A 24,045-nucleotide genomic window follows, 5' to 3' on the forward strand; every position below is an offset into this window, starting at 1 on the left:
CAGCCCATCACTGGCTGCGTCTACAGCCCAGCCTCCTCTCTCATTGGACTGCACTTCACAGCCAAACTGTCAGCCCATGTGGCGTGGCCATCGAGGATGTCAGACATTTAAATGAAACAGACACAGGGACTCAGAAGAGCGAGAGTAATTTCTAGGGCTTGGCCAAAGGGGGGGGATCACGAAACCCTTCAGTCTGCACCGGGAGCCGACAAAGAATTAACGTTAGAGGAATAAATAAGTCGACTCTATCCCAAAGGATCTGCGTGTAACACCGCGTTAAACTGCAGCCACATCCAGGTAAGCGTACATCTTATTAATCGTGACAGTTCTGGATCTGTAGTTTAACCAGATGTAGACTGGCGTAGTAAAGGTGACATTTCAGGCATAACAAACAACAACGATATATTTTTTTTTGTAACAAGCAGGGAAGAGAAATAATAACACAAACGAAACGAATTGTTCTTGTGAGTCGTGTCTTTTCAGTGAATCACGAAACAGCCTCAGCTTCGAATCTTAGGTGAATCGCTGACTCTTTGAACTGAGAGTCAAAAGCATTCAGAGTGAATCGAGGATATTATCGATGAGGCAAAATGTATATTAATATATGGACGGGGGGACTCTGCATACAGTATTTTATTTTAACCCAAGATAAGTAAATTAATTTAGTTTGTAATGCGGTGAACGGGATAAAGATGTTGATTAACGTCATGACGTAAAATAATTGCAGAATCACTTTGTATAGCTGTTCAAAAGAACCGATTCGCAAAATGAGTCTCAAATTTTCCCATCACTAATTTCAACCATAGACTGTAGATTTCAACCATAGACTGTAAAAAAAACAAATTCAACCGAAGAATTCCTCCTCACTTCTGAATAAAGGTAACCAGCACTCTTGACCTGATGTGAGTAACGTTAAACGTTTAGTTGGCGGAATGGCGGCTGCAATGGCAGCATGGGATGACAGCATCTCACGCTATTTCTGTGTGATTAACGTTACACTACGAGGCATTTTTGCCTAAGAGAAATAGCATTATGCTTTGAATCTTTCTGTTTATACACAGAAAAGGTAGCGAATGGATATTAAACCTAACGATAATGTAATATGCTGAGATGTGGAAAAGTATCATGGCGAATTGTGGAGTCACTGTGGAATTTGTCATTCTGTGAAACCTCCTTGAGCAAATTGGAGATGCTTTTAGGGCAGTTTTTGTCAGCCTATCCATATGAATATCATGTAATCTAGTTTCTATTACGGTGTACATCATCATTGACTTGTCAGGGTTTCAGCCTAGTCATCTATTATATATATATATATATATATATATATATATATATATGTGTGTATGTGTGTGTGTGTATATGTGTATATAATTTTATATTTTTTATTTATTCTTTTCTTTCGTTAACTGTATACATTAAAGTATATATTCAGTTTACTGTATTGTGTTCATATAAGGGCTCCCACAAATTAACTATCTTCTCTCTTATTTAATAAAACTCAGAATGCAGAAATAATATTAATTAATCTATCAAATAATTTTTGCAATTCATTGTACTTATTTATGGTCTAAGCAGCAAGAGTGTGGCTGATGTTTTAAGGACTTTACGACTGTAATACTGTCGTCAGCTAATGACAGCACTGCACCATGGGAGCTTGTTAATCTTAGCGGTCCGCTACATCACTAGCACAACTGCTGCTTCGGATCTGGGTCAGGTAGATTACAGTCCATTTGGAAATCCGTTTATTTTCTCAATCTGCTGCAGCCAAGCATGATGTTGTTGTTGTTGTATTTGTAGTTAAATGTCAAGCAATCAGAATAGTAATTTGCTCCTAGTACTACTGTAATCCCAACCAGGATGGTGTAGCCTGGTTCACTACAATCTATATAGCTGTTGTGGTGCCAGTAGTTCTGTCTACTGTATAGCTGCTTCATTATGTTGTGTTCAGATCATTGATTGCTTTTTGACATGTCTATATTGTACTGTTGCATTTAATGGTACTTTAGGTGACTTGCACACATGCACGTTCACAGACAAGCTGATGCATATGAACACCGGCCCAGCAAAGACTCCTTCCGTTTGTGACTATGGCAACAGAGAGCCTAATTCCTCCGCTCAGACTTAGCTGTCCACTTTTGCTAAGTGTTCCTTTTCCTCTCAATGGCTTGTCACACTGTCAGGTTATTTCAAAGGACTTTGACATCACTTCCTACTGATCATAAAATACTGAGTAAAAATGTGTTTTCTTTACCAAGAATGTGGCATGAAAACCATAATTTTCTGTTTCAAACGGTCACATAGCATCTTTAGATCATTAAACATTTAAATCCAGGTTTAAAAATCAAATTAAAAAAAAAATCCCAAAATGCAATAAATCCATGATACTTTTTTTCCCTAAAAATGCAATAATTCCAAAGGAACAGTAAAATTAAAATTTCCTCATGAACATCACATTAGACCACAGAAATTCCAAAATGACATTTCCCTTACATTCAACTTCCAAAAGTGCATTCATCTTTGCCATGTTACATGCATATGGTTGGTTAGCGTTATTGTGCTGTTTTAACAATATTGGCATTAATAAAAACACTAACACTGACAAGCTATACAATATCTTATTCATAATCGAATGCGATTCATCTAATTAACGCGATATAGCGTAGCTTGTCACTGATCTACGGCTCTGTGTATTCAAAGCGTCGCCATTAATGTGTTGCGAGTGGTTGAGCGGATATATTGCTTTCTGCCGAAAAGGGAGATTGGCATTTGTCGTGGTTTGGAAAAAGGGCGAGAAAACATGACCTAATAAGTCTGGGAATATCACATTTTGGGTAAAATTTTAAAATTACTTCTCAATAACGATCAGATAGAATACAGGCAGAAACTCTTTATAAATCTTCATTTACATATGTAAGTAAACCATACAATATACATTATATTTATGTAATAGCTTTGATTGAGAAACAAAAATTAAAATGAAAGGGGTCATATGATGTTGCTAAAAAATAACATTATTTTGTGTAATGAAATGTTTATGTGGTTCAAAAAACACATTATTTTCCACATATTTACCACCATAGTCTGATTGCGTCTTTGCATTGACTTTGTACGTAAACTACTCACGAACTCACATTTGAAAATTATGACATCAAACACAACATTTACAAAACTTTACCTCATCCGTTAAATCCATGATTTATCTTTCCGTCTGATTGATGGCCAACAGCGGTTGGGTAGAAGACCACAAATCCCATCATTCCACGCTCCTCCTTAGTCATCAAACCATGTGAGTGTTATTGTTTTGGTAGTGCGCCCTCTCGTGGGAGGTCCTACAAGCTGTACCTTTAAGTTAATTTTCTTACGTAGAAATATTATTTATTTTTAGTTATTTTCTTTACTTACTTGAGGTTGATTTTAAGTTACTCTGCTTGCTTTGTAGAGATGTAAAGATATCAGATGGCTTTGCTACATTGCATGCTGTACAGTCAGATGAATTGATTTTCTCTTTTGGCATATTTAATGAAGTTCCTGTGGTCCACCAAATTAAAATGAACCCTCCTTTGTGTTTCAAGGAAAGTGGAACAGAGGGATACTTTGTATTTGTCAGAGCTTCTTGGTTGAATAGAATGAACAGGAATCCCATCCATTCTGTCGCTTTGAGTGCTCTGACCCTGAAATGGCGAACAAAAGTGTCCGGCTTTCCAGGCCACTCCCCCCGAGCACACTCTCCCGCCTATCCCCAATTTTCCACCAACTCAGTGACCCCAACTCACAGATCGCTGATTTAAAATGAATGACACACTCACATTCACACAGTTCTTGATAATGCCAGTGAAGATCAAGCTGACAGAATCCTTCTGTTTTTACAAGGTTGTCTGTTCACTGACTCCTTTCTTTTATTGTTCTCCCCCTTAGAATCAAAGAAAAACGAACCAGACATGGAGGATATTGTTATAGCCGGAATTTCAGGTCGTCTTCCTGAGTCAAACAATTTGGAAGAATTCTGGCAGAACCTTTTCAATGGAGTGGACATGGTCACAGAAGATGACCGGCGGTGGAAACCAGGTATGTTTGAATAATTAGAATCATTTTTATATAATTTAAAATGACTTTTAAGTAACATTCAGACTTAAATAACATGGTTTTTATCATAATGCTTTCCTTAAGACCACCCTGGTATTTGTAGTGTCTTCCATCTGCTGGTCTCCTTGCCTACCTGGCTGCTGTTCTGTGCTTTTCCTTGTCCGTCTGGCTTTGGGTCTTATGAAGGGCCCGTCTCTCTTCTCTCTGTTGGCACCAAGCTAATACTCTCATTCATGTGCTAAAGCACAAGCAGGCTTAGGGCGACGAGTAAAGTGCACCTTTGATTCCTTTTTTCCCTCCTTTTTTAAAATTCTAGGTCTGTATGGCCTTCCCCGAAGAAATGGAAAACTAAAAGAAATCGACAGATTTGATGCAGCCTTCTTTGGTGTGCATCCCAAACAGGCCCACACCATGGACCCACAGCTGAGGCTTATGCTAGAGATATCGTACGAGGCCATCGTAGATGGAGGTAAGTCTCAGCTGCCATTTTAAATAATAAGTATTTAGTATTTTGTGGTTGTTAATCTTTGACATTTTGACATTTTTTGGATAAATGTTATTTTAAGGCATGCACTGGTATATGAAATGTAGTTTATGTCTTGTGGTATTACGTGCTATACTCTAAAACTACGTAAAACTTTTTTTTATTTTATTTTATTCAGTAAGGATGCACTGAAGTGAGAGTAAAGACATTTATAATGTAAAAAATTTCTCTTAAATGCTGTTTTTTAAAAATAATATTAATATTAAAATAATATTTATTTTGGTGCGCACATTGCTCTTTTTAAGGTACACAGTTTATCCGTTCAAGTCAATACACCCAAAAAAAAAAAATAGTTTGCCTTCATAATCTTTAATCCAAATCAGAGAATGCTCCTCCCCTCTAAAACGACGGGCTTTCTCTGATATCCGGAATATATTTTCTCTGGCATCCAAAATCACGCCCCTCCAACTGTCAATGTTAATTTCTGAATGAAACGCCTACTTTACTACATCCAATCAGTTCGCATTGTGTTTCTCTCGGAAGTTCGTTAAAATACAGAAGTAAAATCGATCGCAAACTACTGGTTCACATGGATTTAAACTTTTGAAATATATAAAAAAAAAAAAAAATGTGCATCACAGTGACTGTAAAAATATTAAGCAGCACAAATGTTTTCAACATTGATAAGAATTGTCTCTTGAGAATTGTCTCGCAATTATATTATGTTAAACAAATTTTCCTTTTTTTACAAATACCTAATTTGTATTTGTATTTTTTTTTTTGACTGCGAAAATAAAACCTGTTGATTTTTATATCTTTTTTTTTTCTTTAGGCATAAACCCGGTGTCTATGCGTGGCAGCAAGACTGGCGTCTACATTGGAGTAAGTGGCTCAGAGGCAGGAGAGGCCTTCAGTAAAGACCCAGAAGAGCTGCTGGGATACAGCATGACCGGATGCCAGCGGGCCATGTTTGCCAACCGCTTGTCTTACTTCTTTGATTTCAATGGTGTGCAAACATTACAAGTTTAACTACTGACTCGATGCTCGTGCATGTTGTAGGACAGAATTGAGCTGTCAGAAACTTTGTTTTGAAAGACTGTGTCCTCATTCTTTCTGTATGATGTGATGTATCGTCTTAAGTGATTTGAAAAAGTGACTCATTACACAGACACGTCTTTTACTGGTGTAACTTGACAATCATGTTAGACTGATGCAACCAGTTGAGATTGGATATTTAACTCACTATATGCAAGAATCGTTATTGTGATCAGCCATTAACTGTTGTGTTTGATGTACAATGAACATTAAGGTCCGAGTACAGCCATTGACACAGCATGCTCATCTAGTCTGCTGGCTCTGGAGAATGCCTTCAATGCTATTCGCCATGGCCAATGCGATGCAGCACTCGTGGGCGGAGTCAACCTGCTGCTCAAGCCCAACACCTCAGTGCAGTTCATGAAACTGGGCATGCTCAGTCCCGAAGGAACGTGCAAGTCATTTGATGCATCAGGTGAGATAATGTATATCACTGTAACGTCTACAGCTTTCCTCAGAAAGATATTTAAGGAATCTGGTTCCATAAGCATCAATCACTGAATAACAAATATAAGAATATGGCCTTCTAAGTGTTCATACTGAATAAATAGTATTTTAAGCAGCATGCTTTATGTATGCAACAATAAAGCTTTTAAGCAATAGTATGCTAATTGCATGGTCAATTTAGCAAGTGCTGTACACTGATAATATTTCATTTTAATTGTAGTTAAAGTTTTAATAATTTTGTTGCATTTGTCCATTTTTTTGTTTTATATATATATATATATATATATATATATATATATATATATATATATATATATATATATATATATATATATATATATATTTGTTTGTTGTTTTTTTTATTTTAGTTTTAGCTATTTTATTTCATTAAGTTAAAACTGAATTAAAATAAGGAATCTTAAATTTTTGTTTTTTTGTTTTTGTTTTAGGTAACTATAATAACCCTGAGTTAAACACATTGCATTTTTGATATAATACCCAATGGTTTGCTAAATACTGTACAAAAGTAGTATGCCATAAAATTGGAAAATGTTTTTTGTTCTGTTTTACACTCTAGGAAATGGCTATTGTCGCTCAGAGGCTGCCGTCGCAGTACTCCTGACCAAGAAGTCAATGGCCAAGAGAATCTACGCCACAGTTCTCAACACGGGCAATAACACAGATGGCTACAAAGAGCAAGGTGAACCCATCCCTTCCACCCAAAAAACATCAATCTGCCTCAAATCCTACAGCATTAGTTAGATCATCTCAGTTAATTCCTGCTTGCTTGCTCTGGAAGCCTAACATTACTGTAAATGCTGGCACTATACGTGTCGTAGATGCTGGCCTTTCCCCCAGTGCCTCCTGCCACACTTTACACGCCAGTGTTTTTAAACCTGACACTTGGCTGATCATGAGGGCTGAAAGAATTTGAAATCTCTGCAATACGTTGGATATCAGACCCCTCTAGTTCCTGTTGTGCGTCTCTTGCTGCTACATAGAGTACAGCAGAATCCATGCTGTAGCTTACATGTGCATTCAAGAAAGGCATATTTCAGAACTGCTATGTGTAAATTTGCTCATATTCTGGAATGTGGTATGTCTCTTCTTTTTCAGGGGTGACATTCCCATCAGGTGAGATGCAGCAGCGCCTGGTCCGTTCCCTTTACCAGGAGGCCAACATATCACCTGAGCAGGTGGAGTACGTCGAGGCCCACGGCACCGGTACTAAGGTCCGTCACTCTGAAATTACATATAAAACACTCATGCATACATGAAAAAACTAGTAAATGTAAAATTTTAAATATACATTATATCCTTGTGTGTGTGTGAATGCATTCATTAAGCAAAAGTTTGTCCACTTATGTGTATATTGAAAATAATTCTGGTTTTACAGGTTGGGGATCCTCAGGAAGTGAATGGCATAGTGAGTGTATTCTGTCAGTCACAGAGGGATCCTCTTCTGATTGGCTCGACCAAATCCAACATGGGACACCCAGAGCCTGCATCTGGATTGGCGGCTCTTGCCAAGGTAGATTAACTGATTTTCTTTAAAAATCTGAACGCTTAATCCCACATCCAAAATGTGAAGTAAATCAAGTAACTCATGTTGCATGGGACCAGGTGGTTTTGTCTCTGGAACATGGCGTCTGGGCTCCCAACATCCATTTCCACGATCCAAACCCTGACATTCCTGCTCTAACAGACGGCCGGGTGCAAGTGGTGTCGGAGCCCATACCTGTCCGTGGTGGCATCGTGGGCATCAACTCATTTGGTTTCGGAGGCTCAAATGTCCATGTTATCTTACGTCCACATGATAAAAAAACACTGGCTCCGTCTGCACAACCTCCAGTCCCCAGACTCCTGCAGGCCTCTGGTCGCACCGAGGAGGCGGTCACTTCCCTCCTCAACAACGGCCAGCAGCATAAGGATAACCCAAGCTACCTGTCTCTTCTGAATGATGTGTCTGGAGTTCCAACGGCAAGCATGCCGTACAGGGGATATGCACTGATTGGAGCACAGGGAGAGCTTACAGAGGTTCAGCAAGCCCAGCCCACACCCAGACCGCTCTGGTACATTTGTTCAGGTGAGGAGGGGGGGGGGGGGGTTATTTTTCATGGTGAACAAATCTTATTTCCTTCAACCTTTTATGCTAAAAGAGCTTGATGTACCATTTAAATACATACTATAACTTCTATAAAGCTTTATTGGAACCAAGCTGAAAAACATTTTTTTTTTTTATGCTGTCATCAGGAAAGCTGGTACTATTAGAAACTATTAGACCTAAATGCAAAAAGAACAATAAAAGTAAAATGAGGGAAGGTTTGTAAACGGATCAAAGCATTTTAATGCTCATTTTACAAGCAAAAGGAGCATTTATTAAAGGCACTGCAGCAAAAATGAATTTGAAAATGTAATTTAATCCTGTGATTTTTCAGGAGCCTTTACTCCAGTCTTCAGAAATCATTCTAATATGCTAATTTGGTGCACTGATAACATTTCTTCTTATTAATGATGATGCTTAATATTTTTTATATTTTTGTATTGTTATTGTATACATGTTCTTTTTTTATTAAATAAATAATACAGGAAAATAACTTGTATACCTTTTTTAAGGTTGTGATTCAGAGCGGGTCAGTCACCTTAATGGATAGTCTCTACACATGATCACATTGGCTGGATTTTTATTTCTGTGTCCTGTCTTTGTTTGTATGTGTCTCCCGACAGGTATGGGCACACAGTGGGCTGGAATGGGCCGTACCCTGATGCAGCTGCCAGAATTTCGGGAGTCGATCCTGCGTTCCGATGTGGCTCTAAAGCAAACTGGGTTGTGTGTGTCTCGTTTGCTCATGGATGCTGATGAGAGCACTTTTGAAGACACTGTGCACGCATTTGTTGGTCTTGCAGCCATCCAGGTCAGTCTCCCTCAGCTCTAGAGATAGCATGTACAGTGCCAGTGTGACTGGAGCAGGATTGACATCAGCAGAGTTTCTCAATGACAAAAAAATGACCCCTGTGAACTTTGGAAGTGATGTACAGTAGGGCTGCCAAATGTTGCAATACAGTGGCACAACCAGTCATGATTTCAACAGTTGCTCTGTCTGTCTCATAAAGAAATCCAGAAATGACAGTTCTGTCCATATGTACCTAACCTGCACGTTCAAACCTGTGTGACTTACTCTCTGCTCAAACAAACCGCTTTTTCCTGTGGAACTGGCACACCTGCATATTCAAACTTATCACATCACAATCGGTTATGAGACAAAATAACATGATTTTCAATCGTAGATAGGTCTAATATGAATGATATTTCCATGGCTGGCTCTCTTTCACCTTCCTGAATGCACTCCTCTCAATTTTCCAGGTTGCCCAGATTGACATGTTAAAGAAGATGGGTCTTCAGCCTGATGGGATTGTGGGCCACTCTGTGGGAGAGCTAGCGTGTGGTTATGCCGACGGCTCCCTGAGCCACAGTGAGACCATTCTAGCTGCTTACTGGAGAGGACGCTGTATTAAAGAGGCCAACCTGCCCCCGGGGGGCATGGCTGCAGTGGGTTAGTGTAGCAGCAGATGCCTTCACAGGGTTTACTTCATTAATTAGATGCGAAGTGCAAAGTGCCCCACCATCTTTTGTTCAGCAATGTATGCTATAATTTGTTTTAGCAAGCTTGCCACTGGTTCCTTTTACCAACCCTCCCATTATCTTCCCCCTCAGGCTTAACGTGGGAAGAATGCAAAGCTCAGTGTCCACAGGGTGTCGTTCCTGCTTGTCACAATGCTGAGGACACAGTAACCATCTCAGGCCCTCAGGTGTATACACACTAAGAAATAAGATCACCTTAATCTCAATATAAAAAACAAATTATAATCACAATACGTGTGTGTGTGTACAGTGTGTGTGTATATTGTGTTTGTGTGTGTGTATGTATGTGTGTGTGTTTTTAATTTATTTAATTAAAAATACAGTAAAAAGAGTAATATTGTGAAATAATATTATTAATTAAAATATACTGTAAAATGTTTTTTTTTTTCTGATGATGATGGCAAAGTAACATTTTCAGCATCTTTACTCCAGCCTTGTCACATGATCCTTCAGAAATCAATCTAATATGCTGATTTACTTGCTGCCAAATATTTTGTGGAAATGACTTATTTGTTTTAAACTAGTTGCATTTTTTTTTTTTTTTTTTTCAGCTACATTTATAAAATTATTGAAACATATATAAAATGAAAGCATGCATACTAGTACCTAACAGTGAGTGTTTGGTTATGCAGGACTCTGTCAGCAAGTTTGTTGCCCAGCTGAAAGAGAGCGGTGTGTTTGCCAAAGAAGTGCGCAGTGCTGGTGTGGCTTTCCACTCCTATTACATGGCCTCTATTGCTCCAGCCCTTCTGTCTGCACTGCAGAAGGTGAGTTGGTGTGGCATTGCAGTGTCATAGTGCCCTCTGGTGGCCATCGGCACTTCAAAACCTCAGACACTGACTTCCTGTACATGTTCTTGTAGGTAATAAAGAGCCCAAGGCCTCGTTCAGTACGTTGGATCAGTACGTCCATCCCTCAGGGAGACTGGGAGAGCCCACTCGCACTCTACTCATCTGCAGAGTACCATGTCAATAACTTGGTCAGCCCTGTGCTCTTTCAGGAGGGACTCAGCCTAGTGCCAGATAATGCTGTGGTAGTAGAAATTGCCCCACATGCTTTGCTGCAGGTAACAGGGAATTATTATTAACATTTTTTTAAATATTATTATTATTATTAATCTGAACTCTTAAATTATTTTGTATCACGTAAATCAACTTATCAAAATCTAAATCCCTAATGTCCATGTCTCAAAGATTCACACACAGATCCATTTCTATTATTAATGTACCCTTGTTTCATCTTCAGGCCATCCTGAAACGGAGCCTGAAACCAACCTGCTGCATCCTTCCCCTAATGAAACGAGGGCATGCCAACAATCTAGAGTTCTTCCTCTCTCATGTGGGCAAGATCTACATGAATGGGTTGGTTTTTATACTCCTCACTTACTAGCTGTTTTGACCTGAAACTGTCAGCATTTTGCAATAATTGATGCACACTCTCTTGCATTTGCAGAATTAACGTGGACAGTAATAAATTGTATCCAGCTGTCGAATACCCTGTTCCAACGGGGACCCCTCTCATCTCCCCTCACATTCAGTGGGATCATTCCCAGGTTTGGGACGTGCCCAAGGTGGAGGACTTCCCTGCTGGCTCAGGGGGATCCACCTCAGCCGTTGTGTACAATATCGGTGGGTAGTTGTGAAGTTGAAATTTGTGTTTTTCTCATCTTTGCTTTCATCTCTTGCTAATTTTTTTTATGTTTTGTGCAGACATGAATCCAGATTCTCCTGATTACTACATGATTGGTCATTGCATTGATGGTCGGGTGCTCTACCCAGCCACAGGATACCTGGTTCTGGCCTGGAGGACTCTGATGAGATCTCTTGGTGCAGTCATGGAGCACACACCTGTTACATTTGAAGACATCACCATCCATAGAGCCACAATCCTACCCAAGACAGGTAAAATATTGTTTTCTCTGTACTGTAAGACTGGAATTCTTTCAGTATTTTCTTGCAGTCGTCACATTATATCTCACAGTGATGACTCTTGTAATTGCAAAATTCTAATTGATGCGGCTTAGTGCTAACCGAATGTTTTGTGCACCGCATCACAGGGGCTGTCCAGCTGGAGGTGCGACACATGCCCGCCACTAACCGTTTTGAGGTGTCGGAGAATGGAAATCTGGCCGTCAGTGGTGCGTTTCCAGTCAATATGTAACATCATTGTCAACAGCTTGCACTGAGACATTTTTGAGTAAAACAGGACGTTTGTGAATTGACAAATATCATATTTAAGACTCATGATCACACTCTGATATCCTTGGTGGTCTCAGGTAAGGTGAGTGTCTTGGAGGATGCTGGACTTGATGGTTTCCATGCTGAGCTGAATAAACCAATGGCTGTAGACAAGGAAGATTCGAAACTGCTTTTGAAAGCCGGGGACATCTACAAAGAGCTGCGTCTGCGTGGCTATGACTACGGCAAGACTTTCCAGGGGATCCTGGAGTCTAACAATGCTGGTAATTCCCATCGAATGCATCTTAAAATTTAATTGTGGAGATAATGTTGTCCAAAACAGATTGTTGTGGTCAAAAAAGGCATTTCTCCCATCCTGAGCTCTTTGTATTGTGGTTCTACTAGGTGACTGTGGAAAGCTTCACTGGACGGGTAACTGGGTGACGTTTCTAGACACCATGCTGCAAATGATTGTAGTGGGGCTGCCTGGTCGCAGCTTGAGACTGCCCACTCGCATACGCTCTGTGTATGTGGACCCCAAACTTCATGAGGAGAGGGTAAAAGAGTATGCAGATGGCCAGAAAGGTATTAGAAACCAACTAACTCAAGTCTGATGTAACCTGACCTGATTTAAAAAATATATCTGACCAAAATGTCTTCTCGTCAGCTGTGGACGTTCATGTCAACCGTTGCTTTGACAACATAACAGCTGGAGGAGTTCAGATCTGTGGGCTTCACGCCACCGTAGCACCCCGTCGCCAACAGCAGCAGACTCCGCCCACTTTGGAGGAGTTTGTCTTTGTTCCCTATGTGGACTCAGATTGCCTGAGAACCAATGAAAAACTTGGAGATCAACTGAGACATTGCAAAGGCACGGTCTGATTTCTACTTTGAGAATTGCAGCATAAAGGATTTTATTTTTATTTTTATAAAAAAGTCTCTTATACACACCAAGGCTGCATTTATTTGATAAGTAAAAAGTTAAAATATTACAATTTAAAAGAACAGTTTTCTGGTTGAATATATTATAGAATGTAATTTATTATTGTGATGCAAAGCTGGATTTTCTGCAGCCATTACTCCAGTCTTCATTGTTACATGATCCTTCAGAAATCATTCTAATATGCATGTTTAGTGTGCTAAAAAAGTTTATCATTATGGGTGAAAACCGTGATACTATTATTATTATTATTTTTATTTTTTTATAATTTTTGATAAATATAAAGTTCAGATGAACAGCATTTATTATTCATATATAAGTGGATTAATTTAATATTTTATATTAATAGTATTATTATAATTAGATGGACCTAAAATCCTCAGGTTGGCCCCTGTTTTTTTTTTTTCTCTATTTCTGTTGCACTGTACTTACTTTCATATGTTTTATGTCCAGGTCTAGTACAGCGTCTGCAAAGGAAGCTGGCCAATCAGGGAGTGAAGATCTCCATCCCTGGGTTAGAAGGTGCGACCGAGGGCGAGCTGATTGGAGCAGAGGCAGAGAAAGGCCTGTTGCGGTTGCTCTCTGTACTGTGCGGACTGGAACTGAACGGAAACCTGCGCTCTGAGCTGGAACAGACGGTGGAGAAGGAGAGAGACTGTCTGCTGCAGGACCCTCTGCTCAATGGCCTGCTGGACTCCCAGGCGCTACGTCACTGCTTGGACACGGCCCTTGAGAACAGCACTCCTGGAAAACTCAAAGTTTTGGAAGTATGGTTAATTGATTATTTAGGATGAAAATAGGTAGAATTGGATGACATGGTTGAAATTCTCAACATGTATTCTTCTCCTTCAGGCTCTAGCCGCAGATGGTCGTTTGTTTTCTCGAACTGTTGGTCTCCTTAATATCCAGCCGATGTTACGTCTCGACTACACTGTTTCAGATGTCTCTATTGACCGGCTCTCTGCACATCAGAGCTCCCTGGAGGAGCAAGGCATCTCATCTGCTCATTGGGACCCTCTTCAGGGCCCAGCAACAGGTGGTCTTGACGGGGCTGACCTGGTTGTGTGTAACTGTGCGACAGGGCACACGGCCAACCCTGCACTTCTGATAGAGAACCTGACGTCAGCTGCGAGAGAAGGCGGTTTTGTTTTGATCCACACCCTACTGAGAGGAGACACTCTTGGAGAGACGGTAGCCTTCCTCACATCTCAAAACAACCAAGAGGGTTTGTTGACACAGGTGTGTGTTTAAAACTCTGTCAGATCCACAACATAAATGAAAGTGACGTTTGAATTACAATGTTGTATTTAAATAACAGCATTAAATAAGTTGGCCTTGTTTTGTCTGTTCTTTCATTTTGTTTTGTCTGGCCCATTGTTGGGTGTTGGGTTCTAAACTGAATTGTTTTTTGATTTCAGACTGAATGGGAGGAGCTCTTCCAAAAGGCCTCTTTAAATGTGGTCATGCTGAGAAAGTCCTACTACGGCTCTGCTCTCTTCCTCTGCCAACGGCACCGACAGTCCCCTCAGGATCAGCCTATCCTTATTGTGGTGGACCCTGCTGACTACAAATGGGTGGAGACTTTAAAGGTGAGGGTAAAAGTCTACATGAAATGCTGACATGAAATGAATCTTTGTCATAGATCTTATTGTGAATTTTTCATCCATGTATATGAACCCCTTTTCTTTTAAATTTGAGCTCCTAATGTTTAATCATGTAAAAATGTTGCATCTTGGTGAAAAGGACAGCCTTCTCTCTGGCGACATATAAAAAACTTCTCCAATCATTTAGTATGCTTATTAAACCCTGCCCATCCACCATTGACTGCAAGCTTGCATTAATTTTGAGTAAAACACCTACATCTCAAAATCCAATCAACAACCAATAGATTTGCTCAAGTTACACTTGATGTATATCACTATATAGAAAAAACGTCTGTCACTAATTCGGTTTCATCACGACTTGAATCATACAAACTCATTAATGGTGTTGCCAAGGTCACAAATAACACTTGGCAATCCTGTAGCAACATGATAAAACCAAACAGCAGACTCGTTAAATGAATCCTAATGCATAACCCTTTCTGTCTTCTTTGTTCTTGTTAGAGCACTTTAGCGGAGTCATCTGATATCCCAGTCTGGCTCATTGCCACTAAGGGTCATAATGGAGTGGTGGGAATGGTGAACTGCCTCAGACAAGAGCCTGGAGGCAACCGCATACGGTCCGTCCACTTCCTGTGCAATAGTGTTCCACATATATGTTACTGTACTGTTATGTCATTATATTTTTGATGTTACAATAATGCAATTATTAGATATTGACTTTTTTTTTTTTTTTGTATAGATGTAAATGTAGTATTCATATACATGGTCTTTTTTCTCCTCCCCAATAGGTGTGCATTTGTTTCTAATCTAAGTAAGGGCGCTGAAGTCCCCTCCCTTCTTCCTACCCAAAAAGAGATGAAGGCATTACTAAAGAAGGATCTGGTCATGAACGTGTACCGTGATGGACAGTGGGGCGTTTTTAGACACCAGTTGTTAACACAAGGTGAAATAGTCAGTCTAGACTTTTAGTGACATCTCATTGATGTGATGTAAAAAGATTAATAAAGGATAAAGTATTGATTATGTCATAATAATAATTGCAACAATGCTGAGCTTTACGCAAATGTACAGCAACTCTTGGGATTGCAGACAGTGAAGCTCACATTGGAATAGTAGTAGCATATTAGCAACTGTACAGTAACTTTGCGACTTTGATTTAATGGTTGTCAATGTGAATACATCTTCAGATTGTAACTTTGATTAGAGTCTTTTGAGCATGTTGTGATCATCTTCTGTTCTGTGCATTCATGTTTAGATCTTAGCGAGGAGTTGACAGAGCAGGCTTACGTGAATGTCCTGACTCGCGGCGATCTCTCATCGCTGCGATGGATTGCTTCCCCGCTGCGTCATTTTGTCCCTGCCAATCCCAACGTGCAGCTCTGCCGTGTTTACTACTCCTCCCTCAACTTCAGAGACATCATGCTGGCCACTGGCAAACTGCCTCCAGATGCCATCCCTGGTTTGTACCCCAGCCTGTTTTTGACTATAAGTGAAATCTTGCACGCTAGCTCATCCAATAAAAAGACTTTGGAAAGAGACTCTTCTCGTTTTGTGAATGCAGGAGACATAGCGCTGCAGCAGTGCATGCTGGGAATGGAGTTTTCAGGGCGAGACCCCAGTGGGCGACGTGTAATGGGTTTGCTTCCAGCTAAAGGTCTGGCCACCTGTGTGGATGCAGACAAGCGCTTCCTTTGGGAAGTTCCATCTAGCTGGTGAGAACCTCAGCACCTCTGAAACCGAAGAAAACGTCTTCCTCCGAAACTCTCAGTGTTAAGTGTAGCTGTGTTTATGTGCAGGACACTGGAGCAGGCCGCCTCCGTTCCTGTGGTGTATGCCACTGCCTATTATTCCCTAGTGGTACGAGGGCGTCTGAGGCCTGGTGAAAGTGTGCTGATCCATTCAGGTTCTGGAGGGGTTGGACAGGCCGCTATTGCTATTGCACTTAGTATGCGCTGCCAAGTCTTCACAACTGTGGGTAAGTGACTTCCCTATTTTTATTTTGTTTTTACAATGCAGGTATTATACTTATTTGGTGTTTTGGTAAGAATAAGAATTAATTGTGCATCACTATTTAAAACAATATTCAAAGCATAAAGCATTTACAGGTCAACATTTTCATAATTCTTAAATTACATTTTTGTAGACTAAATTAGATACTATTTTAGTGAGAATGAAATTGGCTTAAATGGAATGATGACGATGCATAGAGTTAATTAAATTAAAATAATACATTTGTCAAAAGAAAAGGCTATGAATAAAGCAACTGAACACTGCTAATGTGTATCTTGTTTTGATACAGGTTCTGGAGAGAAGAAGGCATACCTGCAAGAAAGATTTCCTCAGCTTACGGCAGAATCTTTTGCTAATTCTAGAGACGCCTCGTTTGAAAAGCATGTAATGCTCCAAACTCAAGGCAAAGGTGAATAGAGTATATAGCAGTGACTCTGAAAAGACCACAGCTTTGCATCTAATATTGCTGTGGATTGAAGTATTGAACCACCATATGTATGTGTGTTTTTTCAGGAGTTGATTTGGTTTTAAACTCCCTTGCTGAAGAGAAGCTGCAGGCCAGCTTGCGTTGTTTGGCCAGACATGGTCGTTTCCTGGAGATCGGCAAATATGACCTTTCCAACAACACACCACTAGGTGTGTCCCAGATGTACAGCAATTCCCGAATCAATCAACAATCATCTTAGATCCGTTATTCTCTTACTTTTATACTTTCACGTGTTAAATGTAATTGTCCACTTGTTCTTGATTCAGGTATGGCTCTGTTCCTGAAGAACGTGGCCTTCCACGGCATCCTGCTGGATGCTTTGTTTGAGGAGGGGAACAGGGAATGGGAGGAGGTATCTGAGCTTCTGAAGAAGGGAATCGCTAGTGGAGTCGTTCAGCCATTATGTACAACTGTCTTTGAGAGGAACCAGGTGGAGGACGCCTTCCGCTACATGGCTCAGGGCAAACACATCGGCAAAGTCCTGCTGCAGGTAAGAATGGTAGTTGATTTTAATAAACCTGTGTAAAAATGTTCTTATCACCAATTACTTATACTTTACAAATTGCTTGTCTCTCCTTTTCACCTCTCAGGTACGTTCAGAGGAGAAAAGCACCACTGTTCCTGCAAACTCTCCTCTTTCTATTCCCGCTGTCTGCCGTACCTTCTTCCCTGTTTCTCTCTCGTACATCATCACTGGAGGCCTGGGTGGTTTCGGGTTGGAGTTGGCCCAATGGCTCACTGAGAGAGGTGCTCGTAAACTGGTGCTGACGTCACGTTCTGGCATCCGCAACGGTAAATATGTGCTAGGCTTTGATCAGTTTTCAAGTCCGTGTTTATAACTAAAACAACATTTATTAAAATAAAACTGAAGTTATATTAAAATTGTATTTATTTAATATTTATATCTGATTTTCTAGGCAATAATGTAAAATAAAGTGTAAAATAAAGCTAAAATAGAAATATTTAATAATAAATAACACATACGTTTTATTACAAAAGCACATAAATTACTAAAACAAAAGCTATTAAAAATACATTTTCATTTATTGAAATAAAACTGAAATAAAATCTAAAAATGAGATAGAAAAACTGATATAAAATAAATGTAAAACACTGCCTTTGCATGTAGCTTTGAGGTAAAGTTGGAGTACTAAAATGATTAAAAACTGAAATATATAAAGATTAATACTGAATTAAAAAAAATTAAAGCTAAATAGAAAAGTAAAAAAACTATTATGTTACAAATATTACATTAACATTAAATATAAAATTTGATTAAAAATTTAAATAAATTATTTGAATTAAATTAAGTGAAAATTAGAACTGTTCCTATGGCAACTAATTAAATTAATATAAGAGGTACTAAAATGACTAAAAGTCTAAAATAAATAAAAGATAAATTAGAAATATATATATATAATATATACACCCATGACACATACACTCATGTTCTAATCCAAAAATATTAATAAATACTAAAATAATATATAAATACTAAAATAACACTGATGTTGGTCAGGGCAACACACTAAAACGTTTGTTGTCTCAACAGGTTATCAAGCCAAGCGTATTCGAGAGTGGCAGGCCATGGGCATTCAGGTTCTTGTGTCCACTAGTGATGTCAGCTCCATGGCAGGGGCGGAGCGTCTCATCACTGAGGCCTGCCGCTTGGGTCCAGTTGGTGGCATCTTCCACCTTGCCATGGTAACGTTCAGCTGTTGCTTTCAGTTCATTTTCCTTTGTAGTCAAAGTAAGAACAAATACATAACTGATATTTCTCTCTATCATCTAGGTCCTTAAAGACGGCATGCTGGAGAATCTGACCCCACAGGACTTCATTGACGTCAATAGACCCAAATACAGTGGAACCATTCATCTTGACAGGTAGGGAATGGTTTGATTGAATATCTTCGTTCGCCTGTGGCTTATGACAGATCTTGATAAATGAGTCCTTTTCCACAGTGTGACTAGGCAGAAGTGCCCAGAACTTCAGCACTTTGTAGTGTTCTCATCAGTCAGCTGTGGCCGTGGTAATGCTGGCCAGAGCAACTATGGCTTTGCTAACTCCACCATGGAGCGAGTGTGTGAGCAGCGGCGCCACGACAACCTGCCAGGCCTGGCCATCCAATGGGGTGCCATTGGAGATGTGGGTGTTGTCTTGGAGACCATGGGTGGCAATGATGCTGTGATTGGTGGCACGTTGCCCCAACGCATGTCTTCCTGTTTGGAAGTACTGGATAGGTTCCTGTGCCAGCAGAGGCCTGTAATGTCCAGCTTTGTGTTGGCGGAAAAATTAGTGGTCGCTAAAGGAGAAGGAAGCGGACAGAGGGACTTGGTGGAGGCTGTGGCTCATATTCTAGGTAAAAGCTCAGACCTGAAATATTCAAACATCTGATAAGTTGCCCTTTATTTTAAATGCTTTTTAAAGTTACATTGTCACCTCTTCTGTTCAGGTGTGCGTGACGTGAACAGTCTGAATGCCGATGCCTCACTGGCTGATCTGGGTCTCGATTCCCTGATGGGTGTTGAGGTTAGGCAGACACTGGAGAGGGACTATGACATTGTCATGGCAATGAGGGAAATCCGACAGCTTACTATTAATAAGCTACGGGAGCTTTCCAGCCAATCAGGAGGGAAAGAGGGTGAGCATGTGATTCGTGTCAATGCCAATATCAATACACTTATGTTTTTTGTTTTTTTCCATAACATTTTGTTATTCACAGTATCTTGAATAAGCTATTAGGCATTTGCTAAAAGAAAACTCTGAAAAGAAATCCAGGGGGTCTAATTCCATGTTTTGTAAGAAACACTGCATTACTCTCCAAATAATGCATCGATTATATTAAATCTCTCTTATTCGGTTTCTCTCAGAGTCCCGAGCTGCTCCTGCAAAGCGATCTGGTGTTCAAGCTCTGCTGGAGTCAGATCTGAGCCGGATGCTGGTGAACCCAGACGACCCCACGGTGGCCCCACTGAACGAGGTCCAGAGTGCCGAAAGGCCCTTATTCCTCGTTCACCCCATCGAGGGCTCTATTGCTGCCTTCCGCACTCTCACCAGCAAGCTCAGTGTGCCATGCTATGGCCTGCAGTGCACCAAAGGTACAAACACAAGATCAAGGATCACTTTTATTATCTTTCTAAATAATCATATCTACTATAAACATTACTATATGTGATGTTTCTGAAGTTTTTATATGGTTTTAATTCCTTTATCAGTAATATATGTTTGAAATGTTAATTATTTATTTTTTGTTTGCTAAAAATCAGTCCGGTTAAAAAAAAATTCTGTTTTATGTGTTTGGTCCATCTGCAGCCGCTCCTCTAGACAGTATCCAGAGTCTTGCCGCTTATTACGTGGAGTGCATGAGGCAGGTGCAGCCAGAGGGGCCGTATCGCATCGCTGGTTACTCGTTCGGTGCATGTGTGGCTTTTGAGATGGGCTCACAGCTGCAGGCAGCCAAATGCCCAGTGGAATACCTCTTCCTGTTTGACGGCTCACACTCTTACGTGGCAGCTTATACACAGGTGCCATAAAAGAGCTCAGAAAGCACCAAACGGAAATATTTTGGTGCGCCTGGTCACATGGTCATCATTTTTGTTTTTTCTTTGACAGAGTTACAGAGCCAAACTGACCCCTGGAAAAGAGTCTGAGGCTGAGACTGAAGCCCTGTGTGCTTTTATCCAACAGTTCACTGGCATTGAGTACAACAAGGTACATAAACATTTGTAACTTTGTGGTTCAGTCTTCAAAAGATTTTGATTTTTTTATGGTCTTTTCTAAATGGACTGTATCTTAACTATAGTTCAGTCACATTAATACAGTGCTAAAGCTAATGCAGTCTATCCTTAATCTTTCACCCAGCTGCTGGAGACATTGTTACCTCTGTCGGACCTGGAGGCTCGTGTGAACAAGGCTGTTAATCTTATCACACCCAGCCATAAGAATGTCAGCCGAGATATGCTCCATTTTGCTGCTTCTACATTTTACCACAAACTGAAGGCCGCCGACCGCTATGTTCCAACTTCCAAGTATCACGGCAATGTCACCCTGCTGAGAGCCAAGGCCAGCAGCGAGTACGGTGATGGTTTAGGATCTGACTACAAACTGCACGAGGTACAGATATGGTCCACAAATATAATACTCCTTGAGAGATCATTCTTATACGCTGATTTGGTGCATAGGTTTTCTTATTTTTGTGGATACAACATTTATTTGATTTTAAACATATTATTTTTAGTAAGGTTACTGAATATTTTTTTACTTTTTACATGGTACTAGTTCTTCAAGATTCCATGAAAACTTTTTTTTTGACTAACCTACTTTATAAATATGTGAAAATGGTTAAATCTGTGGTAGTGTGTTTTTTTTTTTTTTTTTAAATTTGGAACAGGAATTTTACTGAGAAATTTACTGGGTAAATTAAATGAAAAAAAAATATATATATTTAATTTTATAGATTTTGAAAATACAATCATAATAAAACAATATTAGCCACCAGTAACGAATTTAGACCCAGTCAGGAAAAAAAAAGCTGCATTTGAAGTCATTTCGTACTGTGATCACCTTTAAAAACCTAGCTCTCATCCTGGTCTTTGTACAGGAAGCATTTTTAGGGAAATTGCACAAGAAAGTACTTCTGAATCTGAGGAGATCATGCTGAGAGAAAGACTTTAAAGGGCTCATATGAGGTTTCTCCTCTATGCCTTACCTTTCTGAAATGCATACATTTTTACAAAGCTCATTGGTCTGAAAAGCTAGGTATGCTCTGATTGGCCAGCCACCCAGTTCTTTGTGATTGGCTGAAAACCCATTATAAAGAGGCATTTGTTGCATCCAGTGGGGACATAATTACGGATTAGAATACGGATAATAAAGTTGCATTGCATTGCGTAAACATATAACAATGTCTGCATTTGTGATCAGAGAAATGACAAACAACAAGCTCTACTCTACACTGTATAAACTCGTGCATGAATAATCAGTGGTAAATCTTTTAAATATGTAAATGTACTTACAGACTGTGGGTCAGATGTGCCAGGTTTGTAGTCTTCTCTCCCAGGATCAGGAAGCAGTCCTCCATAAAATGTGCTGCACACTGAATATTTGTGTTGAACTGATCTGGAACAGTGTTGTAAATGCAACTTAAATTCAAATTTCTAGTTGTGTTTTCTTTTGGAAGATCAAACAAAGTATTTTGGCTTTCGCAACAAAACGCACCGCATCTTCACAACAAATCTTCCCACATCATGCCGTAAACGTGGGGGCATGTTTAAACGAGGCGTTTTAGGAGGGCGTGGACGAGTGTAAACTTTTATTAAAAATATCTCTTCGGGTTTGACTCTTTGCAGCTTTAGGGATCTTATTGATTCACAAACAGTTTTTAACACTCCAAAGAGAAAGAAAAACTTGAAATCACATCATATGACCCCTTTAAGCTTGCTTTTGTGTGTTTTGCTATAATGCCTCCCTGCAGTGTTTATAATTGGATTGTGTTGTGTCTGCAGGTGTGTGATGGGAAGGTGTCAGTTCATGTGATAGAGGGAGACCATCGGACCTTCCTAGAGGGAGAAGGTGTGGAGTCCATCTCAGGCATCATCCACAGCTCACTGGCTGAACCCAGAGTCAGCACCAGAGAGGGCTGAACCTTTCTGGCAAACATCTTTTCCACCCTTTCTCTGTTGTTTCACCCGACAAACCAAAACTGTGTCACGGCGTATTAAAGCATGCACGTTTTTGAGATCTCTTCATACCTCTCACCCACTTGACAGCCTTTTCCTTCTCCTCTTTCTCATTCCCTTGACATCTTAGTTGCTTCCCACCCTTTACTTCTCACTTAAAGTTTATATTCCACACTGGGAACAAAAGCGCATGTCTGTTTACTTGCTTTGTTTAAGATTCAATTCAGTGTTCATTGACTTCTGTAGATCATCACACGTGACTGTGAAAACTAAAATATCACTAATTTCTAGCATGGGTGCGTAGTTAAGTGCCAGGATGTAGTGATCACTGCATAAGTCTGCTAAAGGTTCTGTCAAAACTGCATTCATGTTCATATGTATTTCTTTATCTAACCTAATGATGCGGACTGCAAGTCAAGGCCTGGCTGTACTCAAATCCACATATTATACATCTGGAATCTAGTTACGCACATCGCTGAGATCGGTGTTTACCAGTCGTGAGTGGTTACTGATGCTTTAGCACTACTAGTTAAAATGTTTACTGTAGCATTGTTTTTCTTTTCTGAATGATATTGGTTGGTTCTCTTGTTGTTGCTGAACATCTTAAATTATGCTGCAATAATTGTATATTTAAAAGGGAAGATATGTATAAAAAAAACATTCCTGGATGAGAGTAACAATTAAGAGATCTGGTTAATTGATTTCTTATTAATGTTTACGGTAATAATAGATAATAATGGAATATTTGTTACTTAAAAATACGTATTGTCTCACTATTGCACAAGCTAAAAACAAAATGCATATGTGTCACTGATGTGAAAAGCTTGGCAGTCCAGAGTGAATCATCTCGGCTCGTACTGAAATGATGCTTCGCTGCTTAATTGTAGACCAATAACTGGAGTATTAATATTGTATTGACGTTTCTAATCCTCTTTTCGAGGACTTGTTCCAGGTTTCTCTCGGATCTATATGTTCTCCCAAAATGATTTATGGTTAATTGACTGCTTTAATACTTAAGATGTTAGCTGTAGTACATTTTTGTGGCCAGGTCCACATTAGACACAAAGCAGTTCATAGTGCAAATCGCATCATATTTTAGTCTAAATCTTGTCATAATCAAGTGTTATTTGGTGTAGGTGTGAAATTGGGATGAATGACTTTCTTTCGGTCACAGCACAGGAAGGTCTCCTGTTAGAAAACAAATCACTACACATTTCTGAGACTAAGCGTTCAAGTCAGTGACGAATTGTGATTTCTTTCTATGTTTAGAGCTAAGATGGAAGAGCAATAGTGCTTGTTTTTCTATTACTGAAATATTTTTCTTTGCTGTAATTTTTCCAGTATTTATTGTACTAGTCCAAATAAAGTTACTGTATTACTAACATAACACATCCAT

At 39.7% G+C, this 24,045-nt stretch overlaps 1 protein-coding gene across 1 annotated transcript; it reads left to right on the forward strand.

Annotated features, from left to right (window-relative positions):
* On the forward strand, positions 1 to 24,040 carry LOC128025400 (fatty acid synthase). The gene is made up of 42 exons (XM_052611734.1): positions 1 to 297; positions 3,916 to 4,065; positions 4,400 to 4,552; positions 5,400 to 5,573; positions 5,877 to 6,077; positions 6,687 to 6,809; positions 7,226 to 7,341; positions 7,506 to 7,640; positions 7,733 to 8,195; positions 8,837 to 9,024; positions 9,474 to 9,663; positions 9,825 to 9,919; positions 10,385 to 10,519; positions 10,615 to 10,818; positions 10,998 to 11,113; positions 11,205 to 11,380; positions 11,462 to 11,653; positions 11,809 to 11,889; positions 12,028 to 12,213; positions 12,335 to 12,514; positions 12,597 to 12,800; positions 13,323 to 13,636; positions 13,722 to 14,108; positions 14,288 to 14,458; positions 14,975 to 15,090; positions 15,262 to 15,416; positions 15,729 to 15,932; positions 16,035 to 16,185; positions 16,270 to 16,448; positions 16,773 to 16,892; positions 16,997 to 17,119; positions 17,237 to 17,460; positions 17,561 to 17,762; positions 18,523 to 18,674; positions 18,763 to 18,854; positions 18,933 to 19,330; positions 19,424 to 19,612; positions 19,842 to 20,069; positions 20,284 to 20,495; positions 20,584 to 20,682; positions 20,833 to 21,084; positions 22,476 to 24,040. The coding sequence occupies exons 2-42, from the start codon at positions 3,939 to 3,941 to the stop codon at positions 22,611 to 22,613; spliced, it is 7,545 nt and encodes a 2,514-aa protein (XP_052467694.1). The 5' UTR covers positions 1 to 297; positions 3,916 to 3,938; the 3' UTR covers positions 22,614 to 24,040.
* Positions 24,041 to 24,045: the final 5 nt, after the last annotated feature.

This window comes from Carassius gibelio, chromosome A12 (assembly GCF_023724105.1).
Source record: "Carassius gibelio isolate Cgi1373 ecotype wild population from Czech Republic chromosome A12, carGib1.2-hapl.c, whole genome shotgun sequence".
Taxonomy (NCBI): domain Eukaryota; kingdom Metazoa; phylum Chordata; class Actinopteri; order Cypriniformes; family Cyprinidae; genus Carassius; species Carassius gibelio.

Coding starts and splice junctions, on each gene's coding strand:
- LOC128025400 (XM_052611734.1), top strand. CDS start 3,939: ATGGAGGATATTGTTATAGCCGGAATTTCAGGTCGTCTTCCTGAGTCA. Junction 20,683..20,832: donor CTGGCATTGAGTACAACAAG/GTACATAAACAT, acceptor TCTTTCACCCAG/CTGCTGGAGACATTGTTACC. Junction 21,085..22,475: donor CTGACTACAAACTGCACGAG/GTACAGATATGG, acceptor TTGTGTCTGCAG/GTGTGTGATGGGAAGGTGTC.